The sequence below is a fragment of the Populus euphratica genome, unplaced genomic scaffold (assembly GCF_000495115.2).
Source record: "Populus euphratica unplaced genomic scaffold, PopEup_1.0 scaffold83.1, whole genome shotgun sequence".
Lineage (NCBI taxonomy): Eukaryota > Viridiplantae > Streptophyta > Magnoliopsida > Malpighiales > Salicaceae > Populus > Populus euphratica.
The window spans coordinates 635,349-661,167 of NW_011499963.1; the positions used below are offsets into that span (position 1 = coordinate 635,349).

At 45.1% G+C, this 25,819-nt stretch overlaps 1 protein-coding gene and 1 non-coding gene across 2 annotated transcripts; one reads left to right on the forward strand and one right to left on the reverse strand.

The window, feature by feature from the left end:
- Nucleotides 1-7,906: 7,906 nt before the first annotated feature.
- TRNAG-GCC (transfer RNA glycine (anticodon GCC)) lies at nucleotides 7,907-7,978 on the reverse strand. Its single transcript has one exon. It is a non-coding gene; the product is annotated as a tRNA-Gly (tRNA).
- Nucleotides 7,979-20,483: 12,505 nt separating this feature from the next.
- LOC105138839 (Cytochrome C oxidase subunit II-like, transmembrane domain-containing protein) lies at nucleotides 20,484-25,587 on the forward strand. The gene has a single exon (XM_011045048.1). The coding sequence runs from the start codon at nucleotides 23,062-23,064 to the stop codon at nucleotides 23,734-23,736; it is 675 nt and encodes a 224-aa protein (XP_011043350.1). The 5' UTR covers nucleotides 20,484-23,061; the 3' UTR covers nucleotides 23,737-25,587.
- The last annotated feature ends 232 nt before the right edge of the window (nucleotides 25,588-25,819 follow it).

Here is a 25,819-nt window from a genome sequence, read left to right on the forward strand (position 1 = left end):
GCGATTACTAGCAAGACTCTATTAAATAGGCTTACTAGCAGTGCAAGATTTTGGAAAATCTTGTGCCACTTCACGGCTTTTAGAGAGAGTAACTTGTCAAACAGGCAACGATGGAAATCCATGTCTGATTTAAGACACCATCCACGCGACAAGACGCGAGGCAGTTTCCTGCCCCGGTCAGCTTTTCTTTGGTCTGGGTCACTAAACTAACCTTCTCTGGTCCGCTTTGGCTATTGAACTAATCTTCTTCGAACCCCCAAGCCAGTCAGTTTAACCAGGATTGCCTGCGAGCGGCATAATCATGAATAAGAAGAGCAACCGGTAAACGAGTGCGAAGGTTACGAAGCGAGTTTTTCTATCTCGGCCCCAAAAAAGTAGTTAACCTGCGATTGACCTTTATATCGTCTACCTCCGTCTCGCATGAGAAATCGAATTCGGGGTGATCAAAACTAGCCAACGGACTCAGCTGGCGAGTGTGAGGCTATGGATATAGTCTAAAAAAAAGGAATAAGCAAGTTATCGAAGGAAGCAGCCAAGTCACACTATTCCTCCAACTGAGACTGACAACATTCATTCATATACCAAGTTACAAAGAAGATCTGGGAGAAGAGATTCATTTCACCGATGGGAATGATTCCTCTCCTTGTCAGCCCACCTACCTCTTCCTAACGACGAGCCCGATGAGCGTATCAATGGAATGACCCGAGCAGACCAGGATTAAGGCAATAGCTACGCGCATCAAGGTGATACCTACACCGAGCGAACCTGACCGTAGCGTACCATACTGAGTGAAACCGTGCCGAACCAAGGGAAGCACTAAGACAGAGTCTGCAGCTGGTAGAGGAGGGCTTTCAGCGCCTAGCGAAAGTCGAATTATCTTATTGGTAGTACGTGTTAGCTCTCTTTTTCTTAGACCGGAGGAGGAGGCTACCTACACGGCTTGTGTTGACAGAGTAAGCCCTAGTTACTCACTTTCCTCCCTTTCCTTACCTAGAAGTCTTCGGCAGGCTTTCCATAATAGAAAGAGACTTTCAGCTTTCACTCTTAATGAATGCAGTAACGGTTGGTTTAAAAAGGTTTTTCCTTACCCTGCTATCGATTCAATTCGTGCCAGTTACGCTTCCTCTTCTAGAACAGTGACAGCCTAGTCTGATTCCCCCTTCCGAAAGTGCCACAGTGGATTCTTGAACAGTTCCGACAACAGCTAGAACAGTAGCAGTCTCTTTGCTTTCCCGAAAGCCTAGGAGCGAAAGTAGGGAATGAATACTTTCCTGTTGATGCAAGTAACTGAACTGCCTTAAGATACGAAGGATAGCCCGAAACAGACCATTCTCGGGGCACAACAGGCGTTCGATATTAGCTGATGCAGATGAACTAGAAGGGCTTAGGACGACTAGGCTCTTTGATGGAATAGTAGATGTCGTCATTTCCGCTCCTAAAGGAAACAGTATTAGAATTAGAAGGTGCGTCGATTCCGAGGATTGATTCTCTATGAATAGAAAGAGAGGACTTTTCTAAACTTTTAGGCCTGGTAGGCTAATCCATTTAATTAAAGCCCCAAACAAGGGCGTCCTAGCTAGTTCAAGTTCTCCCAATTGAAACTCGTATCCAAAAGGGAAGGCAGGAGCGGTATAAAAGGAGAAAGCCAAAAGCCCGATTGAAGCACTAATTGGCGGTATTAAGTCCTACTAGAAGGAAGAAGGAGTTAAAGCTATCTGCATTTCAGTAGTATCTCATTCACGTAAGAAAAGAGAATCAGTCTGCATGTCCCTCCTTGTCTGAATCCCATTGTAAATGTAAAAGGAGGCCAAAAAGAAGTCGTCAAGGTTTTCTTCTTCTTAGGTTTGATGTGATGGGATTTCGCGTGTTTATGATTATTATGGGTAGATTCAAGCTGGGGAATGTGAATGTTCGTAGCAGGGGTAGTCCTATTCTTTCTTTTTTAACTAGAGAGGAGCTTCGTGAGATCGCTGGCCCGCAAGTCAACTTTTTTGTTTGGCTCCTTACATGAAAAGGGGAGGGGGAGTGAAGAGAAAGAGATCACATTCTGGGAGAGAGAGATTCCAGCCTTCTTCCCAGCTGAGGCAAGAAAGAATCGAGCAGAAGGTCTGGCTGTGCGCGAAGAAGGACTTCGGCCATTAGTGAAACTGCTTTCACGAGTTCCCGAGGTTAATTCAATCTTTCATCAGCTTCGGAGCTCGCGAGCACGCCAAGCACAAGCTACTTCCTTTCCACTTCCTACGAGATTTGAAAGAGAGGTCTTTGTCCCAACCTTTCTTGTCTTCAAGCAGTGTCTGTTTACGGCCGATTTCAGGGGAAGGAGAAGCCTCAGCGTACCAAACAGATTCATTAGGTTCAGGGGCTGAAAGGGACGGATTCCACATGTGTCTATGAAGAGGAGCTTCGTCAGCCACTTCCTTCGCTATTGATGGCACATCTAGCTCAGCCGCATCTGCAGTTGAAGCAGTTGACGGCCAACAGGTCTCAGCGGAAGGAGCGCTAGCCACTCTCTTTCTATTGTTCTTGGACGACGAGAGGGAGCAGAAGGTATCCGGGTCGGCCGGGTGCCGGATCGGGGTTCCATGTTCTCCCCCCTGGCAGCTGCCGAAGCGAGGGTCTTTTTGCCCTATCGTCTAAGGCTTCTGCGGGGAACCAATCTGATCCGTAAATAGATCTCCTGCTAGGTTGGCCTTACCTGCTTTCCAGCTTGCCTTTTCCTCCCCGCAATGAGAACTTCCCTTTCGCCTTTTTCACTTGAAATGAGAACTTCTTTTTCCCCCGTCATCTAAAGGGTTCGCTTCCCTCTCCTCCCCTGTAATGGCAGCAGCCAATCGGTAGTTTAGACCCTATCATTAGGGATTGCTCCACTTCAACCTTACCAACCCCTGTGATCGCTGCTGAAGATCTTCCTGAATCTAAGCAAGCACTCCTGCCTTCCACAGCTCTTAACATGGAATGTGCTCGCTGTTGTAAGCGATTTTCCCGGAGTTGTAGCTTTTAGCTGTTAGCTTTTATCTCCTGCCAACCTTTTCTTTGAGAACCACAAGTCCAAAGCGAGTTTCCGTACCCTGCGTTTAGTCGGCTCCTCTTTATCTTTAGTCTTAGACTTTGTCGCTGATTCGTCCGCTATATAAGTTTTCGGTGTCCGGAGACTCTTTGTTTAGGTTCCTTCATATCGCTTCTTTGTTTCTTTTTCTGTTTGTTTCGGGCGAAGTGAGCCGGGGATCGGCGAGTGAGGGCAGCGTCAATCGGTGTAGCTAATGCCGTAGTGAGTGACCAAGGGGAACGCTCGGAGTGAGGTAAGTCTTCCATGATTGGAAGGCTAGGGAATGAGCGTAGTGAGTTAGCAAGTGCAGACAGCCCTAAATGAAATGGTCGATCGAGCGCGGCGTCTCTTCTTTGTTTCCTTTGTTGTTTGTTTGTTTGCGGCTCTCCTAGTATTAGGTTTGTCGGAGTTTCGTCCGCTTGTAGCTGATCCGATGTCGGTACTTCGTCTTGTGAGTTTCTTTTTTTTCTTTGTTTAATGTGAGCCGTGAAGCTCGCCGAGGTGGGTGAGCGAGTGTCGTGTGTAACCTTAGTGTGCCCTAAGGTTGTTTGTAAGGTAGCTCGCTTGTTTCCTTCTTTCGTATTCCGTCTTAGTAGGAACTCCCCTAGTAGCTTCTATTCCCCCTACCCAGTAAGTCTTCCTTTACTGTTAGCTCCTTATCTAAGGGGTAAGCCCCTGTAACTACTAACAAGAGAAGGTCGCTGCTGATGTCCCCCACCCACCCATTAATGAAGAAGTGGGCTCCTTCTGACCAACATCCATTCTCAAAGATGGAAGTGTTGAAAGTCCTATTAGGACCTCCAATAGCCGAAGAGTTGAGTTCCTTCTATACAGATGCAGTTTCGTTTCCTGCTGCTTTAGTTAGGTCGTCTGTAACTCCCGACTGAGTTCATTATGTACGCTGTCCCTTATCAGTACCACCCCATCGATGACATGCCTTGATTGTTCCCTTTCGTTCCCAGGCACACGCGCTGGATGCGGACATTGAATGTCCTCACCGATCAACCGCTCATGAATGAACACCAAACAACCACGCTTTTGACTGGTCCCTTATGAAATGACTTTTCTCGATCAAAATGGCAGGAATTGGGTCCTGACATGTGCCTACTGAAATACCTAGAAAGCATTCCTTCACTTTCCTTATAAGGGGCGCTGCCTGATTTGCATGAATGCCGAACCCCAATAAATGAGTATTGGTTCACGTCTTAATCATCCCATTGTTTTCAAATAGACATGCCATATTGGCTTTCTCCGAGGCCATAAGAAGGTAGTTGCTTAGGGACCATACAAGTAGCGAATAAGGGAGTTGCTGTTGCCGCTCATACAGGAGGGCGGATGTAACTAATGAATAGAGAAGGGGGTATCCCTGTGTCCCCCAACTGTTAGCAAAGATGGACCCGTACCAACTTCAATAGTCTCGGATATGCCCCCTAAGCTGTAACCACTGCGTGAAGGCCTTTTTCAAGTAAACAGTCAACAAGTAAGTCGGCTGTTTCCGGCCGAAAGCTACATCGCAGTAATGAATACAACCAATTAAGTCGGTAGCACCTAGAGCGTCGAAGCCTTTAAGGTAAGGAAGGGGGGGCGTTCGTCAGTGCTTTACTACTCCAGAAGTCCTCTCTATCGGGTTCACGCTCGAAGCATACTGAAATGTATTGAAAATTGCCTTTTATGTGGGACTACCAGCCAGGTGAGCCAGACGCACGTGAATCGTCGAGTAAGGTTCCGACCTACATTGACCATTTCGCCTGGACCGGAAGAGGCATCTATGAATTGACTGCCATAACGTAAGAACCTACTAAAAGATTGAAGCATCATGGAGAGGGAGTTAGGCACTACCTAGCCCTACGCCCCTTTTCCTGTAGTCGTCAGCTCGTTCTTGACAGATCCTTTCGGGTGTTCATATCATAATCTGGAGTAAAAGGATTCGAACCTTTGCATGCCGGTACCAAAAACCGATGCCTTACCACTTGGCTATACTCCATACGGCCTGTTTTGGACGATAGAAGGGAGAGAGGGGGAAAGGAGAAGGAGGGCTCGAAGAACGAGCCGTGCAAGAACGCGGGGATATAGCAAGTAAGCAGCGACGGTTCTCCCTTTAGGACCGACTACAACAAGCTCGCGACTCTAATAGAAACAAAGGATGACGCTCTCTGCTCTATTTGCTTGCAATGCTATACCTATCAAAGTTGGCGAACGCTTCTTGTTCTCGCCCAGCCGTTTCTTTTGATTATTATTTAATAATAACCTAGACTAAAGAAGAAGCTCCTGAATCAGCGCAGGGCCAAATAAGCAGCAGGAGAACTTGACTAACCTGCCGCCGGTGACTTTAAGAAAGAGGGTCCGGGTCCAATTTCTAATGAAGCGAAGGTCCCCCGTCACTCCCTATTCTCTCTTAAAGCTAGCTCCGCGAGAGGTTAAGAACTATTGACTGTAAACCATAGCAGTTACACTCACTCAATGGAAATGTTCGCCTTTGGAATGAAGATGGATGAGCAGGCACTCACGCCTGGACCTGATGAAGGGAAAGATGTCACCGGTCACTATACTGGGGGGGCGAGACATGACCGCGACTTAAGATTCAAGTACCGTTGAAAAGACTAAAGGAACGGGGGGAATGACTACCTGTAATAAAGCACAGGCTAATACGAGCCGACCAGAATAAGCGACGGCTTATATTACCAGATCCTGGACACAATCTTCCTAGAGATGGAGAGCCCCTTGCCTCGCCTTTTCTAGGTTGGGTCGATTTTTCATTTACCAATGAATTGGATCCGCCCCGATCAATAACAATAATGGGCTAGAAGAAAGGTTCTGTGACATGGACGCCCAACTCGATCGGTCGGTTGGCCCACCTAACAGATGATGAGATTCTCGTTGATCGAATTTTGAAAACTCTTTCTCACTATTAAGAACAGTAGAGCTTTCGATCAAGATGTTCTCGCCTCCCCCGTTTGGGCTCTCGCTCGAATCGGAACCTTTATGCGTTGGTAGGCTTTCGACGTGATCTAATAGCCTACCTATCAGGCGCCAATAAAAGAGAAAGTTTTCGCATGGGCTTCTCATCTGATGCAGAACTGATTTCATAACCACCATCCATCACCAATCACATTCCACATCCCACTTCAAACTTTTCGATTCCTCGGGCCTCTAGAAAGGCATTCCAGCTTCAGAGGCAGGTGAGCCGGGTCAGGAAGGAGTGTCGACTGCTGGGATGGGATCGGATCCTATTCGAAGCACTCCACCACGAATAAGAGTCTTTGGGTTGGATAGGCAGTAGAGATAGGAGTTCCTATCTATAGGGCGGGCTTTCAGAGATGCACTACTCCATCTGGAAAGGGCTTTTCCAGAAGGGAGTAGAGAAATCAATAGAAAAAATCCCTTCCCGGCCGGCGGGACTCTACGTCTGGGTCTTATTCCATCTCAAACTCGGATTAGGAAGAGTGCCCTTGAACTAAAGATCAATCATAATAAACAATACAAGAAAAGAAATGGATTCTCCTGCCGGCGAGAAGGGGGGAGATAGGGAAGAGGAGATTAAGGATAGATATTCACTCCACTCCATAGATAGTGAACACAGATTTTTTTTTCTCCTTTCGGGTCCGCGCTGGTGGGTTTTCCTTCCATTCTCCCTCTTCTTCCGCTCCGGAATAAGGAACCTTAGAATTCACCCTACCTGTCGATGAAAAAATGGGATTTTATAGGACCACTAGCTAGCGGATTAGTTATGGAATGTCCTACTCCTGCCTGAGCTTTCCGATCAACTAATCCCCTATTTCAGGGACATCTCTGTGTTAGGTAGGGCCAGGGATCTCTGATTAGTCGAATGAGCATGAGCCCATCCCTCTGGCCTATCATTTATTGGTCGATCCGGCGCTCCTGTATCTCCTGCGTTGCGTCTCCATGGGAGCCCTTCATACAAGTTTGCTGATAGGAGCCCCTCTAGTCGAATCAATAAAAAATAGAAGTTTAGGCTCGTCAATCGACGATCTACTGTTCCCTCTTCTCTTAGTTGCAGATGCCCATGCTTTGATTCGAGAGCCCTAGCCAGTGATGAATCCCCAGTAAGATCGGAGTATTGAATTCCTCCTCCCTTCAGTCCAGTTTGAACCCGTCCCAGCAACCTGCGCGGAGAAGACAAAGAAGTTGGGAGTCTATGCCTTGAATGAATCAGTAACAACGGATTAGTGGAATGAGGGATCAAGAGACGGATAGGGGGGGAAGGGCCTATCAATCATTGGTGGACCCTCCCTTGAACGGTCACGTAGCTCGTGACTGAGTTGTTTAGGTTCTTGAATTCCATCTCTAGTTGGGGTTTCGGTTCGAAGGTTAGAAAATGTGGTGCGGGTTCATCTCTCTCGACCAGTTCAGGTTCAAAGGAAAGGGTGATCAGCGGGACCCATACTTTAGATCTCTTCTCTATGGTGGGAGGGTTTTTTCGTATCATGTTGGGGAGGCCAGGGGAGACGGATTGGATCGAGAGGCCTATGCCTCTTCTTTATCGATAGAATTCCCATCATTTGCAGTCTCCGGCGAAGAAGACAAGGGCGAGGCCCCGAACAATTTCATTGCCGTGACCTCCATCCGTCATTAGTAATCGTGATCAGCTTTTCCTATTCACTAGTACACTGCGCGCTACAACTAGCAGCCCCTTTACTAGTAAGGGAAAACGCTAGCGCGCAACGGCTGAAAAGCCAGCAACTTGTTAGGAGTAGGTTCCAACCTTTCTTATTATTAGTAAGAAAGGCGCGACGGCCCCCTACCCCTAGGGGCTGCTTGCTGCTCGACTCTATCTCTAAAGGAAAGGGGCTTATGCACTGCTGCCTACTCCACTCGTTATCACTAAACGACGAAGCCAAGAGCGGAAGGAGGGACTTGAACCCTCAACCTCAGCCTTGGCAAGGCTATGCTCTACCATTAAGCTATTTCCGCCAGCTACGGTAGTGGCGAAGCACTACTGAGCAATTCACGTATCACTTGATACAGACGACTTCTGTTTTTCCGCCGGACCACACTCCATACCCCCGATCGAGCTACGAGCACGAGTAGGTAGGCGGCTAGGGCTGGGAAGGTTCCAGCCTTCTTTTTTTTTGCTTCGCGTCAGATGAGATGATGATTAGTGGGTCAGGTCCAGCGTGTGCTCTTGATCACAATCACTAAAGGGGCGGGCTGGCGGGGCTGCCTTTTCAATCAATCTCCGGCCGCCGCTATTGGTGCGAGTTGTAAGGAGTCTTGGTCTCGAGTCGAGCTGGAGCGTCATTTCATTCTCGTAACGGGAGTGAGTGCACCGCAAGACCAGACAAGTTACTCCTTCGCCTCGCAGCGGCGGTATCTGTCGTCCATCCTAAGACGGCTCCTCTTATTCTAAGATAATCCAAGCAGCAGCTCCACAAGTCGGAAACAGTCGATTTCTGAGCCATTCGTTCTCCCCTCTCGGTTGGCCTTTGCCAGCCACTAGAGCAAGTAAGAGAACCTACAGTGAATGAACTTAAAGATAAAGAACCGCAGATTTGGATCGGATTGTACACCTTTGTGTCTGGCTATGTATATGGATGTTCATAAAGATATGACGGGACATCGCTCTCCTTTCTTTTTTTTTTTTGGCTTATAGTTGTCATAGATCTCTCTAAAATCGTCGGGGCAGTCCTTGACTTTCGCAATCCAGTCACGCAGTTCTGCGATCTCTATGTCGGGGGTGCATTTCAAGCTCAAGCCCCATTATATAGAGCGCAGTTTCGCACCTTAGTGCGTCGGGCTGATTTGCCACCGCGGGAGCCCCATATCACAATGGAGTTTCAACTGTCTTGAAATCAGGGAATGAAGTTCCTTGAGCATAGCTCCGCCCCTCTTGTTCGAGTAAGGGTTTCTATGCCTAAACACAGGGCTAGATCCGGGTGAAAAAGAAGAAGCCCAATATCAGTAAGAATAGCGGCTGCCCCCCTTTCCTGTTGGAAAGGAAAAAGGGCGCCAGGGCCCTTTTAAATGACGAACCCCACAGATGATAGGCCAGGGCAAGGGCGGCATATCGACGGAGATTAGGATCAGCTTGGATGAATAAAAGAAGAATTGGTAGAAATTCTCATAGGTGAAGCAAACCCATTTTCAGACAAATAAGATAAAAAAACTAAACTATAGTAGATAGGAAAGCCCCGGAGATTCTATGGAAAATGGAAAACGTCGAAGTAAGCTGGGGTTAATGCAAGAAGACACTTCGAAGGAACGTCTCGACTAGGGGTTCGGTCCCCTATAACTGTATCCCTTCCTTTTTAGACTAGCTCTAAATACAATAAAGAAAAGTCGGTCGGACAGACAATTACATATATAAGCAAAATCTCGCTGTGAGCGCTACCTAAGCACTGTTGAAGGCACTCAGAGAAGAGTGGAAATAGTTCTAGATAGGAGATCTCACTAAGACTTTCGACTCACTGCCAAAAGCTCCTTCTTGTGCGCTAACGCTGGAAGGGATGGTTTTGGGTGGGATGGGAGAGAGACCACTGGAAGACTTAGTCGTTTAGATAGAGATAAGAGAGCTATACATAAAGAATATTGAACTCCCCAGGCGTTCACTAAATGCATTTCGCTTACAGTCACTAGGAAGGGGTTCTAGTAACGAAAGATTCCTTCTATAGGTAGGTAGGCCACATTTCTCATATTCATTTCAGTGCTTTAAGCTCTAAATCTATCTGTAGCAACATTGATCGCATCTCTAGGGATTTGACCTCATCTGCTCGTTCATAGGGGAGGTTGATCATATATCACCAGAATTTCCGGATGAAAATCTATTCTCAATAGAGAGAGACCTGTCGTAGCGAATGTATTTTGATGGGGCTGCAAATCTGAAGGGATATGGAATATGGGTCTTGTTGGTTAGCCCCGATGATCTGCACATTCCTATCTCAATTAAGCTGAACTTCGAAACTACCAACAATGTCGCCGAATACGAGGCTTGCATTCTGGGCTTACAGGCAGCTTTGGAGATAGAGATAAGATCATAGTCTATGGTGATTCTTCCCTCATAATCAACCAGGGGAAGGTGAAAAGCGAAAAGTTAGCTCGTTAACAAGCATGCCTGGAAAAGCTAGCTGAGGGATTTGAACAGGTCAGCTTTACCTACCAGAGACGACAATCCGTTTTTAGATGCTCTAGCCAAGATGGCCTTCATGGTTCGAATTAGACTGAAATTGCACATGGGCATCACGCAGCGTGATGAGCCCGCTTATTGCAAAGCCATTGAAATACGGGCCGAAGTATAGATTCCCTGGTTCACAGACATCGAGAACTATATCTTAAAGAACGAGTACCCGCCCGATGCGGATTCAAGGACTTTTGCAGGCCATTTCAGGAGTTCACCTTCCCTTCTCGTTCGATTCCACACCGGATTCACTATCTTCTGAATCATGCCCTTCCTTCTCGTGAGAGTTGATCTTCGAGTTAGAGTGTCTTCTGTCCGATTCAGGCTGATTGGATCACTGAACTTGGTTCACTAAAGAAAGAATCTGCTTTCTCTAGGAAAGGAAGTTTCCATGCCATTCGTCTAGCTCCCCCCGGATTCGGAGCATCAAAGCAAAGAGTCGATTCTCTAAGAAAAATAGCTTATCCCCTTTATCCTTACCTGAATGGAAAACCAAGGCTGAATTTCATGCTTTCAAGCACAGTTTAATAATAATGGGGATGAGTGCTATCTTAATAGTTTATTTTATAAAGGTTGCTTCTAAGAGAAAGAGATAAAGCTAGTCTTTTTATATAGTGTGTGAAATTGAAAGCAAAGCGCCTATTTTCTAGTTCCAATCAATATCAATCGGCCGTTCACGTCAGGGTCCGAAGGAGGCTTGTACTTTTCTTTTTTTATTCCCTTCCGTCATTCCTTAAGTCCCATAGGTTTGATCCTGTAGAATCTGACCCACTTTCTCATTGAGCGAAGGGTACGAAATAAATCAGATTGATTTTTCGATCAAAAGTACTATGTGAAATCTTCGGTTTTTTCCTCTTTCGCTACCCCTTACAGCGTTTGAATCAATAGAGAACCTTTTCTTCTCTATCTGTATGAATCGATATTATTACATTCCAATTCCTTCCCGACACCTCCCAAGGAAAATCCTGAATTGGATCCCAAATTGACGGGTTAGTGTGAGCTTATCCATGCGGTTATGCACTCTTCGAATAGGAATCCATTTTCTGAAAGATCCTGGCTGTCTTCAACAAACACGAAAGTCAGTGTCAAGTTGAGGTCTACCCGGATCTAATGGAGTAGCGGGATGACCGAAACACAGTTGAGGTAAGGGGCCCCCTGTGATTATGGCTCGCCCGCCTGATCAAAGTCGAAGTACGTGGGGTCCATTTGTAAAGAACATCTCTTTTTGGGTCGTCAAATCGCCGAGTCGACTTCTCACCGATTCGCATTAACGCGATCCAAAGAGTCGATCACAAAGCGGATTCGCTCGCCCATTTTCGTTTAGGTGTGATTCAAAGAGGCCGCGGTAACGCGAAGAAAAGTGTTGATTCGCGTGGCCTTTGACAGAACTTTTTTAAAACTTGATAACTTGCTCGTTCTTACTTCCTGGGGATACTAGTTTCTTTGCAAAGCTTATAGTTTTTTTAGCACCTATAAGGTGAGATACGGGACATTCCATGTACCATACTGCTTTGTCATAGGAAATGACAACATTGGCGACTAAGGGGTGGCGAGAGCAAGACAAGAACTCATAAATAGGCCTTGTCCATGGGGCTACTCAAAGTGTTAGAAAAGTGTAGCATGAACAACCAGAAGCCGCAACAATAGAATAGTTTAAAAGAAAAGCGATTCCACTCTTTTCCTAAAATCCTAACCTACAGGATCAGAAGTACCTGAATATGATAAGCAACCGTCAGAAATCAGTGAGTGAAATAAGACGGATGGAGAGAAAGAATAATAATAACTAGATGAAGCCTTAGTCCATTTTAACATCCAATCTTACCAAAGGTCAGAAAGGCAGATGGGCATGTCCCTTGAAACTGCTTCCATTGGCATGAGTTAGAGTCCTCTCCTGCAGGAACCTGGCACCTTCCTCGCTCTCTCTTCTGCTTACTTATAATTCCTTGCTTCTGGGGACTGACTAAAAGCCTTTCTCTCCCTAACCGGATTCTGCTTGAACTGAGAAATATCCCATGGGGCAAGGGTAACTCATACAACGAGGGAATCTGGGGTTGGCAAAAGGGTAACTATAGCGCTATCACCAGCTCCAAGGCTTACTACTACAAGAGTGGACTGAGCGCGCTTACTATCACTATTCTATCCCCACCTTATTCTCTAATTCCTAGAGTGGAAGGTATGAGTTCGACACCCGCTTAGCCCATAGCTTTATGGCTTAGAAGAGTAGCTGGCATTGGCTCTTTGCCTTTGCTTTAGGTTTGCTTTAGGGCAGACATTGATTGATACAAGGGAAAAAAGAGAGAAAGCACAGCTACGTAGCTAACCCAAGGTTCTGTCTTTCCTTAAGGAAGTGTTAGCTTGCTAAATGTATCCCCTCCTCCTTCCCTTACAGCTCTTGGAGAGGAGACAGTCGACAGATTGATCGCCAAGATCGGAGGCAGGATATCAGTGTATTTGTATATCTGTTTTATTTATACACCTAACCATTTTTCAGATCTTATATTTCTTGTTTTCTTTTCGAGGAATAAGAAGTTTGTATGATTACTGTAGAAACGTATAACCCTAACCTTTATCCTATAGTCGATCCTGTCGTAAAGCTCTCGTAAAGGACTGGGGGTTAAGGCACGACTTATTCAAGGAGTGGGATAAGACAAAGACAATCTTCGACACTGATAAACAATACAGAAAGATCATATTCGACAATAAAATAGAAAAACTGGATCTACAACTATTGTGGTTCTACCATGATTTTTTTTTTTAAAAGGAAATCACTCACATCTGAAATTCGGATAGAGCACACCACCCTAATCACTAAACCAAGGAAAGGACCGCGGTCATACTTTTAAACGATATAAGCCTTACACCTGGTATTTCCTTGAGTGCCTCTTCCCGAATTACTGGTACCAAACATGCATTGCCTTTATCCATGATGCACATGGTGTTGGCAAAGGAAAAGGAATTGGAATAGGAAAAAGAAAAAGCTTGAACTCAGCCCACAAGCTAAGCAAAGCAAGGAGAGAGAGAGTGATAGACTAGAAGAGCATTTGGCTTCAGAATACTTTTTTTTTCTTTTTAAAGAAAAAAAAAAGAAAGCCAATTACCGACAAAGAAAACAACTGGATTGATCCTGTAAAGGTAGCATAACTGAAAGGGTTGTTGGATAGTAATGGTGCATTACAACATAAAGGCCCAAGTTGTTTGGTGAATTTTGAATAAAATGTTTTTAGGATGGGATGCAAAAAATGATAGTTTTGTTAATTTGTAGTGTAAAATTTTGTGGCTGTGGGTATTGAAGCGACAAGGGAAAGCCATTGTTCTGGGTGATGAGGAGGAACCCGAACAACCAAAGAAGAAAGATAGATCCCCTTTTTTAGTAGGCAACTTCTATTCCTAGGAAGTACTTCAGAGTTCCCAGATCCTTGATCTCAAGCGCCTTACTGATCTACGACCACCCTTGCTTGTTTCCTATCAATCCAATTCGAAAGGGCCTTTCGAGCCGGTTGGTTGCTCTTGTAACCTTAACTATAGCTAGCCCGCGCGCGGGAGCCTTCTTTTGAAGCTGGTGTCTGAGCCGGGTGAAGAAGTCAATATAGATGAAACAGTCGTTTATGCAGTTGTTGCTCCTGCTTATTTGCCACTTTGTTAACTACCACCCCCTCAAGATCCACCAACGACTGGCACCAGTAGAGCGAGCCACCTCGCCCGCAAAGAGCCCAAATGTGCTATAGAAAGAGCGCGCCTGGCACAAATTTAGTTAGCCATAGCGAGACCAAACGAGACTAAGAAGCCACAGGTTCACTCACCTCCTGAGTATTGATCTTCGACTCCGTCCCTAGAAACGGAGTGTTCTTTTTTCACCGGGCCAGCCCGACCCACATTACTCGCTTCTCCAGATTATTAGTACTCTCATGGCTAGGCAACCCTTCGCCCCGTACCGATGCGATTGGACACCGCGCATCTCGACCAGCTCGTTCCAGCGAACACTGACTTTGAGGAGAAATCCTTTCCTGAATGAAGGTGATGCTATTTTGATCGGTGATCATAGGAAGATAACATAAGCAGCCTACTGCGAATGCTTTCTATGGCTCAAACCAAAGAACAACCCATTGCTCCTTACTTGTTGAAAAGACGTATAAGAAGGTAGGACCTTGCCTAACAATTTGAAGATTACAGGAACCCCTGTTTACGACCGTTAGCAAGGCTTTTTTACTCTATAGTCGTACTAAAACATCATTGGTTGAATTCATTCTCATAGTTGTCTTTATTTATTCAGATGCTTTCTTTCTTAAGCCTCCTTTTCTGCCGCCGCCTATCATAACGTGGACGAGGCCTGCTCCGAGGTGGGTTGGGTGCCTCTCGTTGAAACGAAATTAAGGTCTATGAATGACTTTTCCATCAATGAAAAGATCACCTGGTCAAATTCACCAAAAGACAATCACAGATTCAGACAATGAGTAAATACTCTTTTCAAGAAACCCGCAAAAGGAAGCCTGCCCTATGATTACCAACCTCCGTAGTCTTTGTTGGGAACGTCAAGATAGGAATAAGGAAGCACCAAAAGGACCCCAGGTTGCTCTGTTCACCCAAGCAATACGTCATCAAGGTGTAAATATAGTCAGCTCACTTTCAAGCAAATCAACAAAATAACTTATAGTACAAGGAAACCAGATAAACATGACAATAGTCTTTCGACGCAAAATTCACATAGATAAGAGCAAGAGAACAAGATTCACAATATTTCAAGAGAACCCACACAAAAAAGGGAACGGGATACCGTTATATTGGGTCAAGGTTTGCACACTCCAACTCCCACTCTCAATGCCTTTATTTAGGTCAAGCTCCAACAGGTAGATTACACTAAAAGAAATCCACTCAGACTAACAACCTTTTTCACTTATTTCTTTTGAGAAAGACATTTTCATATACTGGTTCAATCAGACAATAATAATAATAAAAAGAATATTCATGAGGATGTTGAAGATTTATTCACATCTTTATTAGAGCAAGGGTTGATCGAGCTTCCCGAACCTAAGAGACCGGATGAGGTGGGACGAGTAGGAGATCCCAAATACTGTAATTCCATCGGGTTATTTGTCATCCGATAGATTATTGTTGAGTTCTTAAAGTTTAAAAAGTTTGAAAATGATGGTGTCATTGAAATAGACCCTCCTAAGCAACCTGTGGTCACTTCAAATGCTTGTAATAGTTGGAGATATTCTTTGCCCGATAGCTGAGATCTCGCCAAGCATAGCCTATATCTAGTTCTAGCACCGGAAGAGCAATTTCAGAGGATCTCAAAATATGATGAAAGATATATTCAAGGAGAATGGAGCACTCGTGTTAGCCGAAGGAGTAGGGAAGTCTGGTTTGGGCAACTCCTTATACTGAGACTTGCAAGAGCCGGTGGAAAAAAATCCTTATGATCCGGTAGAAGCTGGAGCTGTGGAAAATCAATCCTCCATTTTCCATTCCTGTAAAGATGTTAGGTTGCGCAGCCAAGCCATGGGCAAAGACGCGCTATTCTCAGAAAGAGACGGGAGTTCACCTGATTGTAGTTGAGGAGAGTAGTCAATATTTAGACGCAGCAGAGAAGTTGAGTGGCACAGCCCATGAGGAATGGACTTGAGCTCGGGGCAGCCCCTTATTGTGAGAGATTAAAGGGTGGCGGGCACTCCATCCACAAAAAGAGACTGACGTTTTTTACAATTGATAATGGAGAGGACTCTAAGGGTGGGAGGCGATGGCCCATCAACTGCCAATGACCTGAGTCGGTCACACTTCTCAATCCGCATTAAGCGGTTGTTTATCAAATTTCATACCAGAAAAAAAAGTACTCGCATTCTTAACTGCCTTTCTTGGTGCTTCATTCACTAGAAGTACTCCCTCGAATGAATGAGCTATAAGTGATAGCGTGCTTTCTTGTTAATTAACTATAAGGCCGTGGTTAGGTCTTTTTTTCTATACTGGATGACTATTTAAAAAAGCTCTTTCCACTATCAGGTACTAAAGGCTTTCTTCTTCCAGTGGTAGTAGCCCTCCGCCGTGATTCTCATCCTCTTCTTTCTTTTAGAAGCTTGCTTACAGTCATCCAGTGGTATCGCTTGCTTACTTGCTTACAGAATCACTCACTCCCTGTCTTTCAGTGCTTGAATCCCGGATCAGAGGAACTGCGTGCTGGTTTGTACACGAATGCGTGCATGAAAGAGCATACTAGTCTCCGAGCTCCCTTTCTTATGCTGCTAGGCTAGATCTGGTCTCCCTGGTTGCTTTGGTAAAGAGTTCGCTTGGGTTGGGTGGTGGCTGTGAAGTTATAGCTGGGTGCTTTCTTTATTCAAGAGCCAGAGCCCAACATTTGTCACACTCACGCTGGAGCAATTGAAATATTACGACTGGTCCTTGATTCACCGATTCCGCTAACGGGTACAGGCAGGCCCCATGGGGGAGATATGAGTGGGAGGGACAGGAGAGAACAACCAACAACGCCATCCAGTGCAGACATAGAAAGCCAAGCCGGGAAGAAGCTATCTGTGGTAGTATCGCAAGGCCGGTTCCTCCAAAGCCTGAAGAGTATCTCCATCCTCGTTCGGATTGGACTTACCGGGTGATTGTCAAGGGGAAGGACCTAATCGTCACTTTCTTGGCTATGGGCAAGATCGGCTTGGGGTGAAGACTGAGTCATCAAATCATATAAGACTCAAAGGAGTGCCCAAGAAAGATGAATGGGTAGAGGTCGGAAGGAAATGCGGAGGTCCATCAACCGAAATAAAATCCCCCAATAAGGCGGCTAGAATGAGCAGAAAAAGGAACTGAGGGAAAAGAGTAGCCACCGAAGAAAGGCGGCAAAAAGACCCTCTCCGATGAAAGTTATCTCCTTGATAGGGGTATGAATATCCCTACAACCAGAAGATATCTGAAAGAGCTAATGTCTTTGCAGAAGCCTAACATAGTGATTTTACAGGAACCAGAATGGAAGAGGACTCAGTTTGTCGGCTTGGAATCAAGGACAACTTTGATTACGTAGCTTCTTTCTAGAGGGCTCTAAGGAGGCATTTGGATGTACTGGAACCCCGTGAAAAAAGTAAAATTTAAAAGGACAAGCAATTCATGACTGCTATAGTTACTGAAATAGAAAGGGGGAAACTTGGAAAATCAATCCTGTCCCTTGGTGGCCGAAAGCACGGTTTCAGAATTTAGTTAATACCGCTCCGTGGGGTCGATCAACAGGGATTTCAACAGATACAGAAGATTTATTCTGTGACTGCCTGGGCTTACCCAGATATCGATGAATAACCTGACAAATCCAGAGGAGTAGATAGAACACATGTCCAGCCTTTGCCCTCCTCGGATTGAGAGATGAAGGATGAGCGACCCGCCTCGCCTGGAAGAGCAGAATAGACTTGTCTTCCACTCTTACTGCAATTGATGGGATGGATAGAAGGCGAAAGCCGCTTTTGCCAATCAAAGCCCCGAAACCGATGGAACCCAAAGGAGGGCATACCATATCTTGCTGCTTGGATCCCGCCGCTTTGTTTTGCCTTCCGCCATTCGTTAAGAAAGCCAGACCACTTTCCAAGAACAATCAAACTACACCTAACTAGGGGACACTGACTCGGAGGACTTGCTCATACAACTGAACTGCCCTTCCATAAACTAAAGTAGCAAAAAGAATAATAAAGAGAAGACATGTGAAGGAGTACGCCCGGTTCACCTGGATTCCCTACCAGGGAATCCAGGATATACCAGGTTCTACCACTGCACTGACTGACGGATCGACCAATACCTATCGAGGTTAGCTTTAGATAACTCTATGAGAATCTTGAACTCGAAGGAAGAGCTAGGCTTTGAGCCCTACCTTGATATTCCTCGCCCACCCGCTTGCTTACGGTGGTTGACTTTCACCGGGAGAATACCAATTTCATTTCTAGGAGAAGGCCACTCCTGGATTTCATTCTTAGTGATCCAGTTTTCGCTGATCCGAGACTGATGGGCATCATCCGCTACTTCTCATGATGGTGGGGAAAAATTCCACATGAACGAAAAAACCACCTATGAAACCGGCATGGCAGCACCCAATTCTCGATCATCTACTTTTATCCTTTAGTTTAGAAGCAAGTATCCATTTTCCAAGCTACAGGGGCAAGGCAATCCATCCAGCGAGAAAAGAAAGTCGTAGGTTTTCCAGAGGAGTGACGTAGACAATCTGCCGTAGTCATCGATGATAGGTTTCCCTATTAGAGGAAGACAAAGCTAGCCCTTTCTTAGGCGCATACGGTCTATTCCCGAGGGTTTTTCATCAATCGAATTGCCGGGACAAGCGCTTCTACTTATGTTATGACCTTGGCCCTATGCTTTCTAAAGGAAGTCTACCGAAAGCCTTTGGTACTTGTCTTACCTGATCAATCACTAGGCAGGGGGAAGCTTCTTTAGCTTACCTTTTCTTTTTATGCTGTTCTTGAAAGAGCTACTCTTACCTTGCAAACTGGCAAACCAGATCTCGTCCTGATCGAGGAAAAGGTATAGTGAGCCCTTTTTCGAAGCATTGGAGTATATAAGGCCAACCAACCTATTTCCGTTGGTCGATCAATCAAAGAAAGGGATCGATTCACTTAGGAAAATCATCAATAATCTCAGTAACCAGAGCCACAGAGAGGGAGTCACAGACTTCACTTCCTCAATAAGATATAGATTGACTTATCTCTACGACAAGCCTCCTAAAGAGTGGCAACTCTAACTGGTGGATTTCCACTACTACTATCAACAAATCTCAACAACCATAGCCTGCCCAGAATCTCAGCTAGATTCCACTACCAACTCCAACTAGCATTCAGGGATCCCCGCCACCAACAACCCTCAATGAGCAGCCTTCTTTTGGTTTGATTGACAGCTCGTTTGTTAGTCAATCCCAAGAGCGAGAGTAGGCAAGTAATAGCAAGGTCACTCTAAAGAGGTATTTGTTACCTTCGGGAATCTGCTCCGCCTCTCAGCTGCACCGCAAAGCACAGCTTTCTGGTCGGTCTGGAGATAGCACGCACCGCAGAGCTGTTTACCGCTCTGTGAAAGAAGATTCCTCTGTCGACTACAGAGATTTACGAAGTTACTCATTCCATGACCTGAGGCCAGGGATAGGCTCCTGGGCATTGCTCGACGCCTTTGCAATGGCGGACAGACATGGCAGGCTTCGGGAGCCCGGTCGACTTCATTCTATGTAACCGCGCTGTTAATTCGAGAGCCGTCAGGGCTCATAACTCGGCTCCAGCGGTGAGCTCGGGTCGCGATCTATCGATCCGCCAGGATCCAACCGCTATCCCAAAAAACTCCTTGGTGAGCCGGGTCTCGGGATCATAGGGGGTAAACCGGACATCTTACTCTACGAGATTATGGAGTGAAGATATGAAAGCTGCATGCGCCTCGGAGAAACCGATGTGTAGGCTTATTCCGTGTCCCGGCTCTGGACTGACGGGGCGAAGCGAAAGCTTTACAATAGACCTAGATCCGCCTCACTCGATTGAAAGTCTATGATTGTCTGCTATGAGTAGAGAGGAGAGGTGAGAGGTAAGGATTCACATAGGATTTTTCTTTCTCGATGGGGGAAAGCTTAAGAGAGTGGTCAAGCCAAGAAGAATCGAATCGGGTGGGAGCATTCGACTTCATCAGTCGGGTTCGCTTTCCCTTCTGTCTGTGCTAGCTAGGCTAAGCTAAGTCTGACGTCTTGCTGCTTTAGTGGAGCCGGTGGCTTGACAAAGAGAGTACGGGAAGAATTCATTCCTATGCTAATGAATCTGATGCCATTGATTCTGTTGTAATGCTAGCGAAAGGCTTTAAACGAATACCTGGCTCAAGGGAATAAACTGGCTTTCTTCTCGGCTATGGGTCATGGGAGAGAGAGTGATTTTAGAATGTCTTTCAGCTAGTGTTTAAATAAGCGCTGCACGAATGGCAAGCTCCGGTCTTCTCTTATCCACTGCAACTTTCATTATTGCAGTTAGCTTGACTCCTGGTATAGCTCGTAGTAAGCATAGAGGAGTAGCTGTCCTTCATTCCAGTGAATCTTTTTACTTTAGAAAGAGTTCCCCCCGAATCCATACATTTTGAGGTCCCAGTCAGCTAATGGGACTAGAGTTCCAGTTTAGGAATAAAACGGGTTGAGGAATTCTTTCTGGATCTAATTCCTATTATGTGGGATGAAATTACTCTACTAGGGGCTTTAGCTAATAGATATATATCTATTATGCCAGCGAGGAAGAGATCTAGTTTGAGTGGGAGTTTTATTGGGACTTCTATTACATCTCGCCCAGTGGCAGTTTTAACGGTAGAGGGCTTATATATAATTCTAATTTCTATTTTCTGGCTGGGGTATAGCTATAGATAAGATATCCTGGGGTGTCACCGAAAAAACCGGGTGAATTTCTTGTTGTCTCTGCCGGGTCCAGGAATTTCTCTCTCTATAGGACCAGTGCCAGTTGGCGTGATAAGATAAGCGCTTTATAAGACCTCTAAGCCTGAGAGTTCTGTTCCATTTCGTAAATAATGTTCAGTGTGAAGTACTTCCATTCGCCCCTCCTCCAATTGCGGACTCCTTGTCAGAAGAGTTATCAAGCGCAAGGGAAAAGACTAGCAAGCCAATTACAGTCTTAAGGGTTGGTGTTCGAATTCTCTTCTCATTGGATCCAGTTGGAATTGTAGTTCTCTTTGCTGTTGTGCCAAGCGAGGGAGTTCTTTGATAACTCTACCGGTGCAGGCAAGTTTACTCGCTTCTCCTCGAATTGCATAAGAAAGATGGTTCTGGAGAGAAATCCTACCCGCAAGCATTTGCTTATAGAATGGTGGAGGGAGGAAGAGGTAGCAATACATTCCGCCTGATGCTTGATCACTGCATTCGTGATATATCAAATGAGCTCTCCGATCTATGATGAATAGTTCCTTTTATAGGATCATATTTCTTTCTAGTCCTAAGCATTTTAATTGGACCTTTCTCCTTGACTTCAGTTTTGGAATATTTTCATACGGGATTGGAACGACCTATGTTGTAACGGAGGAGAGAAGGTGAACCAGCTTCCTTTGGTCGCCTCTCCCGTCTGGTCGAGTAGCTTTCGCTCCTTCCTACTTACTTAATTATAAGCGGTGGCCTATTGGGAGCTTTTTAGTCATAGTGGGAGCTTTCGGAAATCACTTTGCAGGTCAAGATCATAGGAAGAGGGAAGAACAAGGGAGAAGATCTTTTTTAAAAGAAGACGATTCCAAAACAAAAGAAACTCAAAACGGAGAATAGGATGCCTTAAAGGTAAGGTAAATAAGAAGAATCATAAATTAAAAAGAAAATAGCTGCCTAGCCCGCGGGAAACAGAAGGTTAGGAAGGGAGAAAGGAGATTTTCCAAGACTACTGAAAGAGCACAGATTCGGCTTGGGAGTTCTCACTCGGGCTACTAATCTCCTCTTCTCCTACTCATAAGAACCAGAACAGGCACTCGTAATCGTCCCTAACCTCTGTCTCTAACCTATTCCCTTTCCTCTGTCCTTTTACCCTTTGAACAGCAAGCCGGAACTGGATTACATTTCAATAGAGAAAGCTATCAATGGTCACATTGAGACGGGAACAGATGGGAAGTTCGCCCTCCAGTTCTATTCCTTTGGATGAGACGGCGGTGAGCAATCGATAGAGAGCAAGGGATGCTAGCGCTCTTCTACTCATATTCCTTGCTTCAGTTGGTTCAGGAAGCTTTGGCATCGAGACGCATTACGATAGCTATAGCTAGGCCGGGTGGGATTCTCTATCGGATGGTTATTCATCAAGTGGATCCTTTGCCCCTTACCTCAGTAGCTGGGAAGGCAGGCCCTTAGCTTCAACTAGTTCAGTTTGAGTTCAGGAGTAGTTGCATTGCTAGTAGGCAGAAAATCAGTAGTGCGTTAGCTTATCTGTTCATTTTCAAACAACCCTTGTTTGTGCTCCTTTATCTTTCTAAGCCGCTCTCGCTAGCAGGGAATCTAGTTCAGCAAGGTCCATACCTCCATACCATAGGGTAGGGTGAGCTCGCTTGAAGCTGGGGCGCGTCTGGTGGTATCGTATATAAGATCACACGGCTGCTTTTAGGAGCGATCTGTTCATCCAACTCGAAATCTCGTAAGAGAAGAATCTGACGCCCAAAATTCTAATTCTTATGTCTTTCTTGGCCGGCAATTTACGACAAGTCTTTCTGAATTTTCGCGAGCAAATTACAATAAAAAAAAGTTTAATTAAACATGGATATATTTCTTTCTGATCACATCACTACACTTGCAGTCGGACTTATTCTTTCGATAGCTATTTTTGGTGCTTTTAAAGCTGGCCAAGTTTTTGAACGAGCTACTATTTCGGAACGTATACATGAGGTGGATCTAGAAAAACTAAAACAAAAGACCGCTAGAGATGCTTTGGAAACATTATAATGATACGAATGTCAATTTACCAGAAGAACTCAGTTTCAAAGACATAGTGGAACATTCCTTTATTATAGACGAGAATATAAAAGAACAAATTCTCGGGCTAAACAAAATCTATTTGGATCTCATTAGTAATGGCACGGGCAGTAGCTACTTTGTTTACATTCTGGATACGTATGGCCATATTGTGGGTATGTAGTTAGGACTTGGTTTTTCTATTAACTTTTTTCTCGTACCTTAAACCACCTTCTAGACTTTCGGCGGAAAAAGAAGAAGAGTATGAAAGCAGGAGTTCGGGACTTTCCTTTCGCCTGCAACAAATCGTAAAGTCGTCGCGCCGGGCCCCGGTGTCGAGCAGAGCATTCAAAGAATGAAGTTTTTAAAATAACTGAATACTTATTCCTCACAATTACTCCTTGTGATGCAGCGGAACCATGGCAATTAGGATTTCAAGACGCAGCAAGCCCTATGATGCAAGGAATAATGGACTTACATCACGATATCTTTTTCTTCCTCATTCTTATTTTGGTTTTCGTATTATGGATCTTGGTTGGCGCTTTATGGCATTTCCACTATAAAAAGAATCCAATCCCGCAACGGATTGTTCATGGAACTACTATTGAGATTCTTTGGACCATTTTTCCTAGTCTCATCCTTATGTTCATTGCTATACCATCATTTGCTCTCTTATACGCAATGGACGAGGTAGTAGTAGATCCAGCCATTACTATGAAAGCTATTGGACATCAATGGTATTGGACTTATGAGTATTCAGACTATAATAGTTCCGATGAGGAGTCACTCACTTTTGACAGTTATATGATTCCAGAAGATGATTTAGAATTGGGTCAATTACGTTTATTAGAAGTTGACAATAGATTGGTTGTGCCAGCCAATAGTCATCTACGTCTTCTTGTAACATCTGCTGATGTACTTCATAGTTGGGCTGTCCCTTCCTTAGGTGTCAAATGCGATGCTGTACCTGGTCGTTTAAATCAGATCTCTATTTTGGTACAACGAGAAGGAGTTTACTATGGTCAGTGCAGTGAGATTTGTGGAACGAATCATGCTTTTATGCCGATCGTCGTAGAAGCTCTTTCTTTGAAAGATTATTGTGATTGGGTAGACATTCATCAATTTTAAGAGGGGATGGGACTATCCGCGGATTCAGTCGCATCAAGCTCATCAACCGACTCTACCGCGGATTCCGTAGCATCAAGCTCAGAAATCGACCATGTTGTCAGGGAGCTTGTAGCGTATTGTGCCACCTAAGGACCCGGCCCCGGATTCGTTACGCTCTGAAAAGAAGAAGTTAAAAACCTTTTTAATATGGGAAGGGAGGAAGCCCGGCCCCAAAAGCAGGTGAACGACTACATAGAATCCTTAGCCATAGAGAAATCCTCAGTAGGATTTTGTAACGCTCTCTTAGAGAGAGTACGGTCTTTTCAAAGTGAGCACTAACGGAAATCCTACACCGTTTCCCTTCGATTCGGAAGAGGATCAAGCTAAGCTGTTCTCCATTATGTGGGACGGCGACCAAGATAAAGAATCTTTCTTTTTTACTACATGTCGTACGGAACGAGCCTTGTCTACGAAGGAGAGCGACCTCATCTTGCTTGCTTCTGGCGAAGCTTCTAGAAGAGAAGGCCTACTACTACAATAAATAGGAGCGATAGGAAAGCCAAGCAAGCCGTATAAAGGCGAAGAGCTCGTATAGCAAGCAAGCCTACTTATAGCCCTCTTTTCTTTTTCCGCGGGATTCAACAACTCTATATACAGCACCCCGCTCTTCTTTTCTTTTTTTTTCAAGTTCTGTTTCAAAAGTCCACAAGGAGCGCAGACTAGCTGGAAACGGGTTCCCGATCGGAGTGAACGAGTGTAAAGGTGAGTTGTTCTCACCACGCTACTCTATCTACGCTATTATACCTGGTACGTTACTTCGAATGGCCCACCTCAAAAGCTTTCTTTACTGCAAAAGGGTATAAGCATAAGACCCTTCTTAGAAAGCACTCACTGAGTTAATTACGGAATAAAAAATCCACTTTATTCGACTTGCATGTGTTACGCAAATGACATTTCCGGGATAGATTGGCTATCCTGAGTGATAAAGAGGGATCTTAGGCTCTGGTGACCGGCTTGTCTACTTAGTAGAGTCGCACTTTGGCCTTTATTAATAACATATAAATAAAGGGGTTTTCTCGATCACAACTTCTATAATTATAATGTCTAAACCAGAGCCAGAGAGAGAATCAACTTCCTTATCTAAATCTAAGATGCCGATGTTGCAGTTAAGAGAGCAGTTTCTCTTTTCTGTATCAATCGAGGCAATAGCAAGCAGAGATAGAGCCGAGCATACCAGGTATCCAGAGAAAGCAGCCTAGCTAGCCCGGAATGCCAGTCTAACACCAGTATAAGCACTATTGGTAGAGCTTTCAATCCACAGCTTCGACTTGTCTAACTGGAAGATAGAACAACATTAGATAGGGATAGAGAAGAGATTGGTTACAGATAAGAAATAGCATAGCAATTGCCTTATCTTATTAAAGCAGACAGTTGCTAGTCTCTCTCTTACTTGTCTAGTCGGAGATAGCACTCTCTTCTAGGATGCCAATTGGATAGGTAGATTGCTAACTCTCAATCCTAGCAAGCAAGTGAACGGAGCCTATAAGCAAGCGAGGCATATTAGCAAGTTTATGTGCAGTGAGTCTTGGCAGATAGAAGCTTCTTGGTGCCAGGATTCCGGCATCCAGGACATACCAGGCCATAGAGGTTCTTGTCTAGCTTGTTTCCCAGACAGACCAAGCTCCCATAAAAGAAAGGAGTACAGGCTTGTCATCCCCCTTATGCTTTCTCTATTTTTTCTATTAAAGGAGGATAGCAAGCAGGATGGCTCCATGTCCAGTCTACTGATTGGGAGTGAGAGCTGTCTACCTATTCTATTGGATCAGCTAGCTTGTCCCATCTCTCTTACTGGATTGGTATGAGATCCCAGCTCTAACTCTCTTTCCTGGCATGCACTAAGCCTAGCTAGTGGCATGCTGACCTTGCCTGGCATCCACTCCCGGATCACTGTCAGAACACACAATTCAATTAGATTTCCGACTTGTTACCTGCTGCCTGTGGTTCATAAAAAAAAAGTAGCTAATGGAATGGGAACCGCTCCTTACGCGCATTCGGGCTTAAGTTCCGAAGGTATTTTTCACTAAGTTAAGTAAGGAAAGAATAA